The following is a 12,345-nucleotide window of genomic DNA, read 5'->3' as shown; positions in this document are numbered from 1 at the left end:
AGGTGCGTCTTACCAGAACGAATGAGATTCACAGTTGGTGAGAGGATTATGAGAGATGTGAGGTGCGTCTTACCAGAACGAGTGAGATGCGCAGTTGGTGAGAGGATTATGAGAGATGTGAGGTGCGTCTTCCCAGAACGAGTGAGATGCACAGTTGGTGGCCGTGACATTTGGAATCTACGCTACGCCAATGATGCTACCCTCGGCCAAATCAAAAAGGAGTTGGAACCAGTGGCAGAGGAAGACGAGATGAAGAGTCAGCTATTTGGATTGCGTATAATAATGAAGATAAGACTCACGTCATGATTTGGAATGGTGTAAGTGGACAAAAGGTGCATATTGGCATGTCAGAGCTGATCCCAAAAAGATCTTGACTCAATAATTTCATCATCTGAACCTACGTCTATGGAGATCAGGATCTGATTTACTCTGGCTCGAGGCATAGTTCGTGATTTGTCCGATGTTTGGAAGTCTCAACATATTGGAGTACACCTGAAAAAAGGTAAGTGCAATCACCTGTTTTGAGTATTGCACTTTATGGCTGTGAAAGTTGGACTCTTAAAGCAGACGATGAAAGGCGTATTAGCGCTTTTGCTTTTTGTATTTGGAGGAGAATGCTGAGAGTGTCCTGGATGGAGGATAAAACAAATTAATGGAGTCTCGGTCGAGTTGGAATTTGGGAAGTTGATGGTCTCCTGAATGTCATCAAAAGGAGGAAGGTAGCAAAATACTGCAACTGGAAGAGAACACCTGGCAGTGTGTTGTTGGCTTGCATTGAATGATTGATGGAGGGGAAGAAGAGGATGAGGATAGTTCCATCTAGTATTGTAATAAGCGTCTGTATGTCTATGATTGCACTGTACATTCGGACACGATAATTTTAAAGTGATTCCTCATCATTGAAAGATGGGTCCAAAACCGATGTCTCACGATATCTCAAAACGTTGTGGACAGTTTCGGACAAAACCTTCTCCCATTGTGGACGTTCCCTTCTTCCTTCTCCAAATTATCAGCAAAGTCATGGAATCCATCATTACTTCAGATATTAAATCTTTCCTTTTCTCCAATGGCTTGATCTCTGATCATCAATTTGGTTTCAGACCTGGTCACTCTACTCTGGACATGCTGCTTCTGCTTTCTCAACAATGGATGGAGGTCCTCAATGCCAAACAGGAAATTAGAGCTGTCTCCCTTGACATATCACGTGCCTTCGATACGGTCTGGCACCCCGCTCTACTCACCAAACTCTCCTCTTTTGGTATCCATGGAAATCTCCACGCATGGCTGGCGGACTTCCTCTCTAGTCGTAGTCAACGTGTGGCCCTGAATGGGTTTCTCTAATCTCCTCTTCCTGTTCAGGCTCGAGTTCCCCAAGGCAGTGTTCTGGGCCCTGTGCTTTTTCTGGTCTTCATCAATGATCTTTCTGACTCTCTTGAAAATCCTCTCTATGTCTTTGCTGATGAATCTACTCTCTGTCGCTCCATTCTTTATCCCTCAGATCGGCAGTCTGCAGCCTCCTCACTCTCTGCAGACCTGGACAAAATCACAGACTGGGCAAACAAGTGGAACATGTCTTTCAATCCTGACAAATCTCACACTCTTACGATGTCTCTCCGAAAAGACCGACTGGACAACCTTCCCATCCACTTTCTGAATAATCCTCTCCAAGAAGTTCTGTCACTCAAGCTTTTGGGTCTCACTATCTGCCATGATCTTTCCTGGGAAAACCACATTTCAAATCTGGCCTCCAAAGCCAGTCGCCGACTGGGCATCCTCCGTCATGCGAAGTCCTTCCTTGGCACACCTGAGCTCCTCACCACATACAAGGCTTTCATCCGCAGCTCAATGGAATACTGCTCTCCCCTCTGGGCTGGTGCTCCTGCCTCACACCTAGCTCGTCTTCACGCTGTTGAAACCAAAGCATTCAGAATCATTGGAATCTCCCGCGATGAAGATAACTCCAAGGGCCTCTCACTTACTCACCGCAGGCAGGTTGGTGGTCTTTCCGTCTTCTACCGACTCCTCTCTGGCCTTGCCCCCCCAGCTCTCTCTGGGCTCTGTCCCGCAAATATTCCTACAGGTCGCACAAGATCTGCCTGCAACCCTCTTATGGTTAAACTGCCAAAATCAAGACTCTCTGCTCACCTTCACTCCTTCATGCCTCTTTTCTCCCGCCTCTGGAACAAACTCCCTCACTCTCTTCAATCCCACTCCACCCTCCAGGTCTTTAAAACAGCTGTTCACCACCATCTCTTATCTTCCCACATCCAAAACCTTGATCTTTTCTACCCCCGCTAATTTCACCCCAATTCCACTTTTTTGAAATACCAACTTCTGTCCTGGAAGTCCTTGGTGTCCTTGTGTTTTATACCTCCCCCCCCCCCTTCCCACACCTCCTCCCCCCCAAGCCCTCTCCCTCCCACACATCTCCCTGCTCTCAAATGTTGTGTTTGTGTGCTTCCCCTTCTCTCCCCATCTTGTCTTCCGCTCCCTCTTTTTATATATTTTGTTTGTCTGGTTGATTTGTTTGTGAAGTGAATGTTAGCTCTTTCACGAGCCTCGATTCAGTATACAAAAAAAACGAGAAAAAAAAAACGTGGTGGACAGGTTGGGTGTGTGACAAGAACAATCCGAGGTACGCACTCTACTGAGTGCCTTTCTAGTTCAACATTACTGTTTGTGACATCACCTTGAAATCTAACAACTACAGAGCCTATAGAAAGTTGATGCCCCATTTCAAAATTTTCATCTTTAGTTCACTTTATAGTCTGGAATTAAATTGCATTAAATCAGACTTTCCACCTTTATTTAGACATCGTAACCCACAACTTCCAAGTGAAAACAAATTCAACAAACTTCAGAAAATTAATTTAAAATACAAAACTAGAATATCTCGGTTGGATAAGTGTTCACCCCCCTGAGTTAATACTTGGTGGAAGCACCTTGACAGCAATTACAGCTTTGAGTCTGTTGGGACAGTTCTCACACCTTGATTGGGCAATATTTGCCCTTTCTTCTGTACAAAACTGTTCAAGTTCAGTCAAGTTGCGTGAGGAGCGTTGATGGACAGCAATGTTCAAGTCGTGCCACAGATTTTTGATTGGATTTAGGTTGGGGGCTCTGACTGGGCCAATCAAGGACATTTACTTTACTTTTTTGTTCCTTAGCAACTCAAGTGTATCTTTGGCTGTGTGTTTCTGGTCGTTGCCATGCTGAAAGGTGAACTTCCGTCCAAATTTCAGCTTTCTTGTGGAGGGCAGCAGGTTTTCCTTTAGGATTATTCTATATGTTGGTCCATCCATTTTCCCTTCTATCCTGACAAGTGCCCCAGTCCCTACTGATGAGAAACATCTCCATAACATGATGATGCCATCACCATGCTTCACAGTAGGGATGGTGTTCTTTGGGTGATGTGCCCTGTTGGGTTTGCACCACACATACTGTTTTGCATTTTAGCCAAAAGGTTCCGTCTTGGTTTCGTCAGACCACAAAACCTTTTTCCACATGGCTTCAGAATCTCTGGAGTAGTTTTTTTACGAATTCGTCGGCGGAGGCATTATGTTTTAAGGTTGTCCGTCCGTCCATCCGTCCGTGATAGGTTTTCGTTACCGCAATAACTTGAGAACGGCTGAATGTATCTCAGTCAAAGTTGATGCAGGTATGTATAATGGTAAAGATGACATGAACTGATTGAGGTAAACTTGAGGTAGAGGTAAAGGTGAACTGATTTGGTGAACCTTTACTTGAGGTAAAGATGAACTGATTAGATTTTGGGGTCACAAGGTCAGTCTGTAATAGGTCTATAACTTGAGAATGGCCAAAGGGATATAATTCAAACTGGGTACAGATATGTATAATGATGTAAAGATTAACTGATTCGATTTTGGGGGTCACGAGGTCAAAGTCTGTAATAGGTCTATAACTTGAGAATGGCCAAAGGGATATAATTCAAACTGGGTACAGATATGTATAATGATGTAAAGATTAACTGATTCGATTTTGGGGGTCACGAGGTCAAAGTCTGTAATCGGTCTATAACTTGAGAACGGCTAAAAGGATATAATTTAAACTAGGTACAGATATGTATAATGATGTAAAGATTAACTGATTAGAATTGGGGGTCCTGAGGTCAAAGGTCAGAGGTCATGTCAGGTAAAAATGTGATAACTTGTGAACAACTGAATGGATTTAAATCAAACTTGGTGTAAGTATTATAATGATGTGTAATAATGTGGGCGGAGGCATATCGGTTGATGCCGTGACGTCGAAGAGTGTTGTTCTAGGTTTCATACCTCAAATGAGACTGAAGGTGGGCTTTTTTGAGAAATAGCGTTCTTCTTGCCACCCTACCGTGCAGGCCAGACTTGTGGAGTGCTTGGGATATTGTTGTCACATGCACACAGTGACCAGTCTTTGCTATAAAGGCCTGCAGCTCTTTCAAAGTTGCCATTGGCTTTGGCTCTTGGTGACCTCTATGATCAGTCTCCTCCTTGCTTGGTCATCCAGTTTGGAGGGACGGCCTCATCTAGGCAGGGTTTTGGTGGTACCTTAGGCCTTTTACTTCTTAATGATTGTCTTGACTATGCTCCAAAGGATATTCAAGGCCTTTGAAATATTTTTATATCCATCCTCTGATCTGTACCATTCCACAACTTTATCCCAGAGGTATTTTGAAAGCTCCTTGGTGCGCATGGTTGAGTCTTTGCTGTGAAATGCACGACCCAGCAGAGGAAACCATCAGGAACAGCTGATTTTATTCTGAAATAATCAGAATCACTACAATTTAACACAGGTGGAGGCCAATTAACTTGGTGTGTGATTTTGTAGGTGATTGGTTACACCTGAGCTGATTTGCAATTGCTATTGTAATGGGGATGGACAACCAAGATATTCTAGTTTTGTAGTTTTAATTAATTTTCTGAAATTTGTAGATTTTGTTTTTCACTTGGAAGTTGTGGGTTACAATGTGTAAATAAAGTTGGGAAAAGTTTGATTTAATGCAATTTAATTCTAGGCTATAAGGTAACTAAAGGTGAAAATTTTGAAAGGGGGTGTAGACTTTCTACAGGAACTGTATTTCCTAATGTGTGCACCGTGTCATGTTCTTTCTTCCCAATATGGTGTTGTGCCCACTGCCACATGATGCCTCATTCTACATCATTGTTTGTGCATGAAGTGTTTGCATTTCAATGGAAGTGCAAGTTATTTTACTGCAGACAGTATTGTTAGCGTTTGGAAAACCAAATATCATTTACTTTCCATGTCGTACAACTTCACACCAGGTAGGAGTAATTAACTTCGGGATTATTCTTTCTTTGTGTGTGTGTGCAGCGTGCAAGTGCAACAACCATGCAACGGAGTGCAACCCCCAGACTGGGACGTGTTACTGCACAACTAAGGGTATCAAGGGAAACCACTGCCAGGAGTAAGTGATTTGTTATGTGGCGCTCCTCTTCCTCGACACCTTTGCTTTTATGTTTGGCCTTTCCGTCCATTTCTAAGCTACTTGAGCGTTAGGCCGAATCCCCATGAAAGCATTTGTCTCCGTGTTATAGATTCTTATTTTCCATTTGGGGATATTGTTGATGAAGTGATAAAGCTTGTATTTCCTCTCATAAATTTATCCTGGAATTGGATTCACGAAAATAAGACGGGTTTTTCGTACATACAAAGTCTGGGCCCGTTGAGTTGCTAGAGCACAGAATGGGTCAGGACACAACAGAAAAAAAAAAAGGAACTAAAGAGAGAGAGAGAGAGAGAGAGAGAGAGAGAGAGAGAGAGAGACTGAGAGAGAGAGACTGAGAGAGAGAGACTGAGAGAGAGAGACTGAGAGAGAGAGACTGAGAGAGAGAGACTGAGAGACTTTTACATCCTTTTATTACAAAAATATCAAAAAGTATATTTTGTAAAACGTATAAATACAACCATTTCACAAAGCATTTCACAAATCAGAGGTAAAAAAAACAAGCAAAACCATTTTAAAGGGAACATTTACATGAAGACCATTAGTACATCAAGAAAGGGAACAGGAAAAAAAATAATAAAGTGTTTTGCTTCTCACAAAGAAATCATATCATGCTCGAGGAGTGATCAATCTGTGATCAGCGCACCATTTTGCACAGAGCAAAGTGCATTATTCAATGCCCATATACTTTTGAAGATCAATACTTTATCCATATATGTATAGAAACAAAATTCTGTTTTAATCCGGGCAAAAACAAGTCCTTTAAAACAGGCCGGGAGGTTATCTGTACATCTTGTAGGATTTTCAATTTGCATTTTCCTCGTGCGATATATTGCTTTCTTTGCCATGGCAACGAGAAAGTTCGCTAGGGCCACTTCTATTTGGTGTGTGTTTGAGGCAAAGCAAAAAATGAAAGAATTCAAAGTAAAGTATAAAGAAAGCTTCATGCACATTTCATGCAGCAAACCAAATAAAGGAATCAAGCGTGCACATTCAACATAAGCATGTGACACGGTCTCAAGAGCACCACAGAAGGGACAATGGTCAGATATTTCAGAAGAAAAAACATGCAAGAGCTTATTGGTGGGTAATACCCAATGTGCCAACCTCCACGACAGGTCGGCAGTTTTCTTTGGAATAAGTATGTGATAATAGGCTTTCCAGTTAGGTTGGAAGGGGTATTCTGTAGGCAAGCAATTGTGCCACTTCCTTGACTGCCAAGTTCCTAAGGAGGGCCGGATTGCTTTGACGCAGGCCTGGTATATTGCACAATTTTCCAGACCTGCAGATCCAAAACGTATTTTTGGTAAATATTTTATTATTGTACCAGAATTCATTACAGTGGGGGTGAGTTCTAAATTTGGGAAACAGAGGCTTGGCTCACAAACAATTGGGCCAGTGCACCTTAACTTTGCGGTATACGCTAAGTATTTCGCATAGCACAGCAGATATTATGCGGTTTGACCACATGCCAACTTTATTTGCAAGTGCTGCAGCACTTAACCATGTCCTTGTCTCAATCATTAGATCAGCAACGTGATGGACACCATTCTGAACAAAATAATCAATAAAAGAGCGTTCCGTTCTTATTCTTTTGAAGAGAGAGTTGTAGAAAAGAGGCTCTCTGAAAAACATCTCTTGGGTGTAGGAAACAATCACGGTCGACCATGAAAACACGCCAAGCATTCAAAATTATATTGTAAAATGGTGGAAGCAAGGACAGATCAATACATTTCATGTTCATTAGGAATAGACCAAATGAATAGTCTAGCATGCCGGCTTGACGGAGGAGGAGGAGAGCAGTGGACCTCCAGGCTAGGTCTGATGGACCATAGAGAAGCCGCCAGATTGAGGCGATGCCATATGCCATAGCCCTGCATACGATGTCCACAAGACCATGCCCGCCTTCCTCTAAGGGAAGATTCAAGATCTCTGGACGAAGCCAATGTTTTCCACTCCAGAAGAAGTTTATTATTGTCTTCTGTATATTCAGCAGAAAGCGTTCAGGAGGTGGAATGGCTTTGATTCTGTGCCACAGTATAGATGCTGCTAGGTTGTTTATGACCAGGACTCGTCCCCGGTATGAAAGCAAAGCCAGCAAACCTTTCCATTTCCGCAGCTTTTGTTCGAGAGAGTCAGCGAGACCCTCCCAATTTTTCGCTTGTGTTGCTTCATCACCGATGTAAACACCAAGGTACTTCATTCCGTTGAGGGACCAGGTGAGGTGTTTCGGGAGGACAGGCATAGGGTGCTGGCATGGGCCCATCCACATCGCCTGGCACTTGTTCCAGTTTACCAAAGCTGAAGAAGCTGAACCATAATAGTCCAAGCAATCCACCAGTTTCTTTATCTCATCACTATTATGTACGATGGCGCAAATATCGTCAGCATATGCAGAGACTTTCACAGGCCTTGTGAGCAAATTTTTGCATCCGGTTAAGATGCTGCGGACTTTGATTAAAAGAGGCTCAATGGTTAAAGAGTACAGAATACCAGATAAAGGACATCCCTGACGGATACCCCTTCCAACCTTTACAGGTGAAGTTAGCTCACAGTTTACTCTGAGTATTGAGGAAATGCCATTATAGAGCAGTTTTACCATGGAAAGAAAATCAGGACCAAGTCCAAAACACTCTAGCACCTTGAAAAGATATACATGACTTATACGGTCAAAAGCCTTCTCTTGGTCAAGCACAATCAAACCAAGATTGTCATTTTTTATTTTACACACATCCCAAAGATCTCTTAATAAAAAAATGTTATCGTGTATCTGTCGGTTAGGGATACAGAAAGACTGATCACTTTGAATCAACGACTCTAGGAGTGGGGCGATGCGTCGAGCTAGAACTTTAGAAAATATTTTATAATCTGAAGTTAGAAGAGAAATTGGATGCCAATTATCAATGAGCTGAGGGTCTCCTTTCTTGGGTAATAGACTAATGACTGCTCTATGGCAGCTCATCGGCAAGTCACCACAACGTAATGAACTATTAAAGACCTCCAATAGTTCTGGGCCTAATAAGGGCCAAAAGGATTTATAAAACTCTATTGGGAGGCCGTCCAACCCAGGAGATTTACCCGTAGGTAAAGAAGCAAGGGAAAGTGTAAGCTCTTCCAAGGAAAGTAAGGAGCCAAGCTGATCCCTTTGAGCAGCACTTAGCATGGGTAAGTCAGATGTGAAGTAACTTATTGAGCCATCGTCAACATCATTTGCCATAAACAGGTCTGAAAAGAAGTTATAGACCTCCCTCTTTATATTATCTTGTGACGTCACAGTGTTACCAGTTGAGAGCTTTAAGGTTTCAATTTGCCTTTGATTGGTAGTCTTTTTATCAAAATGGAAGAAAAATTTTGTCGGTGCATCTAAATTATATAGCTGATCCATCCGTAGACGGACCATTGCACCTTTTGCTTGGTATTCGACTAGGCTGTTTAGTTGAGTCTTCTTTTCCATAAGCAAATGATTATTTGTTCTATTGGGGCTATTTGCCACATCAGTTTGCAACTTCATTATTTCCTTTTCTAGTGTGAACCTCTCCCTTTTTACACTGAAAGAAGAGAAGTAATTAAACTGTTGGCAAAAGACAGCGATCTGTGCCTTTGCGTAGTCCCACCACAATATCGGGTTATCAAAATTATTCTTTCTTTCTTTGAGGCTAATCCAAAACACTTTGAAAGCTTCACAAAAAGCAGCATTTTCCAGCAACATGACATTGAACTTCCAATATGGGCTGCCATGTTGCTGCAGAGCAAGCTTAAAGGACAAGGTTACAGCCAGGTGATCAGAAAAAAGAGAAGGCACAATATCAGATTTCAATATCTTGTCAAGCATTACAGTATTGACATAAATTCTGTCTAACCTGGCTAGTGTGTGCATCTGAGACGTACATCTAGACCAAGTAAACTGCCGTTGCATAGGGTGCTGAATACGCCAGACATCTATTAATCCCGTCGTCTTGATGATTTTCTCCAAAGGTTTGGCAGATCTAGGATGTGGCTCCGCACTGTTTTTATCTAACGCAGGGTCAAGAGTGCAGTTGAAGTCGCCACTCATTATAAAAGAGCAATTTAAGTCAATTGTACTCAGAAAATCCTCTAGCTTTAGAAAGAAGTTGTGCCTTTCAGCATTCTTACAGGGGGCATATATGTTTACAAAAACAAAGATTTGATTATTGGCAGTGAATTGAAGACAAGCCAGATGTCCGGGAATTATTTCATTATATTGAACTTGTGTGAGTGTTAATGAGGAGGAGACAAAGAAAGCAATTCCAGCAGTGAGACAATTGATATCACTGAAGAACCACTGGCCCTTCATTAGCCTTCTCCATTGGGCTTGGCCATTCAGATCTCCATGCGTTTCTTGCAGTAACAAGTAACAAGACTTCCGTTTTCCGGTCCGGTCGTGAGAGGACGCTGGCGTCGTTTGCTCGCCGCTTCTCTGACTGGACCATTGTCCGTGTCTTGCTTTCCTGGTGGTCGTGGCGGATTTATGGCCATTGAGTCTTCCTCTGCGCGGTCCCGGCTCTGCTCTGCTGCTCCGGGCTTCACCTGCTCGGCTCCATCGCTGTTTCCTCGGGCCCACTCCCGTTGGTTGTGTCGATTGTTTCGCCTCCTCACCCTTGGCCGCGTGCTCGCTTTGCCTTCGCTCCTGCTGGCATGGCTCTGCGGTACTCTGCCGCAAGGCTTCTCCTGCTTAAAACCCGCTCCACCCCATCATGCATCTCTGCAATCAGATCGAATGGACTCCTGCGTCGACCCAGGTACATTCACCGTGGCTCCGGTCGTAAGTTTGTTTATTTACAATCAGGTCACTCCATCCCCATCCTCTGGTCGGCTCAGCGCACTCCCACTCATCGTCCCAACACACCTGGTCACAACAACGCACAAAATCGCACCTCCTGTCTGCGAACCCTGGCCAAATCACCTGGATTCATACCCGCCGTACAAAACAACATCAAGCTCACCCTGTTCAATACCCGGTCCCTCAACAACAAATGCCTCATCCTGAACGACTACATCCTGGAAAATAAACTGGACTTTCTCTGTCTCACTGAGACCTGGCAACAACCACTGGACTACTACACGCTCAACCTCACCACACCCAATGGATATTCTTACATCAATAAACCACGCTCGGAGGGCCGAGGTGGTGGAATTGCCGTTATTCACCGACAAGACATCAAGACCAACCTCATCTCCATCTCATCTGCTCCATCATTTGAACACCTGGCTTTTAAACTCTCTGGTCACACACAGTCAGTCATGGCTGTTGTCTACCGCCCTCCCAAACCACACCCATCATTCCTGTCTGACTTCTCCTACTTTCTGACCCAGCTATGTTCCCTCTCCCCCTCAATCCTCCTCCTTGGTGATTTCAATATCCACATGGACTCCACTGACTCCACGCTAACCACTGACTTCACTGATTTACTCACCTGCTTTAACCTCACTCAACATGTCAACTTTCCTACCCATAACCGTGGTCACATTTTGGACCTTGTCTGCTCTACTGGACTAATTTTGCACCATCTCTCTGGCTCCGACCTCACTCTCTCTGACCACCTAGCCATCACTCTGACCATCAACATCCCCACCCCAGCACCAAGGCATTATCGCACTATCAACTTCCGTAAGCTAAACGCTTTTTCACCTGCCTCATTCTCATCGACCCTCTCTGAAAAAATGTCCACTTCTCCCTTCGTTGACCTCCACACCCCTTCTGACCTCACTGACTACTACAACCACACTCTCTCTTCCTGCCTTGACCAAATTGCGCCTATAAAAACCAAAACAGTTTCTTTCACCCATTCTGCTCCCTGGTTTACCCCTGAGCTCCGCCTAATGAAAACTCGTGCTCGCCAACTTGAAAGACTCCGCAATAAAACAGGTCTCACAGTTCACTCCCAGGCCTACAAGGACCACATACAACACTATAAAGATGCCCTCTCCCGCGCCCGCTCCGCCTACTACTCTCAAATTATCCACTCTGGCTCCGGAAACCCAAAAGCACTCTTCTCTACAATAAACAAACTCCTCAGCCCCCTGAACACCACCACCCAGTCATTCACAATAGACAACTGCATCTCCTTCCTTTCATTCTTCCAACGCAAAATTGAAAACATCTACAACAGCTTGACCACCGCCGCACCCGCTCCCCCTCAAACCACCTGCCCCCCCTTATCCTGCCATCCCCTGTCTCAATTCTCCCCAGTCTCCCCTACTGACCTCTCTGAACTCCTCATCGGAATGAAAACTGCCACCTGCACTCTTGACCCCATCCCCTCCAGCTTTGTCAAGGCCTCCCTTCCTGCTCTTTCTCCACTTATCATTGCAACAATAAACTCCTCCCTGTCTACAGGCATCGTCCCACCATCCCTCAAAATTGCTGCTGTTACCCCCATTCTGAAAAAACCTGGACTAAACCCTGACACCCTAAATAACTTCAGACCCATCTCCAACCTACCCTTTCTGTCAAAGGTTTTGGAACGCGCTGTAGCCACTCAACTCAAGCATCACCTCTCTGCCAATAACCTGTATGAAACATTCCAATCCGGATTCCGGTCCAACCACAGTACTGAAACTGCTCTCCTCAAAATCACCAACGACCTTCTCCTCTCCTCTGATGCTGGCAACCTCAACATTCTCATCCTCCTCGACCTCAGCGCTGCCTTTGACACCATCGATCACACCATCCTCCTCACCCGACTTGAAACCACCTTTAACATTACCGGCACTGCCCTCTCTTGGATTAAATCATACCTCTCTGACAGACGTCAGTTCATCTCCATCAATAACTGCAAATCCCCCACTGCTCCCCTCCCCCAAGGTGTCCCCCAAGGTTCAGTTCTTGGCCCCCTCCTCTTTATCCTTTACCTGTCCCC

General features: G+C 44.2%; 1 protein-coding gene across 2 annotated transcripts in view; it reads left to right on the top strand.

The window, feature by feature from the left end:
- The window catches only part of LOC137420551 (attractin-like protein 1), a gene marked incomplete at its 5' end in the record, with an annotated part of 219,432 nt that overhangs the window by 58,564 nt on the left and 148,523 nt on the right, over positions 1 to 12,345 (top strand). For both annotated transcript variants that reach the window (XM_078772550.1, XM_078772552.1), the window contains 1 exon segment: positions 5,332 to 5,425. In XM_078772550.1, the coding sequence (XP_078628676.1) occupies positions 5,332 to 5,425 (94 nt within the window).

This window comes from Myxine glutinosa, chromosome 2, assembly GCF_964187855.1.
Source record: "Myxine glutinosa chromosome 2, kmMyxGlut1.1, whole genome shotgun sequence".
Classification (NCBI taxonomy): domain Eukaryota; kingdom Metazoa; phylum Chordata; class Myxini; order Myxiniformes; family Myxinidae; genus Myxine; species Myxine glutinosa.
Note: the sequence above shows the minus strand (reverse complement) of the source record. Positions and strands in the feature narration are given on the sequence as shown.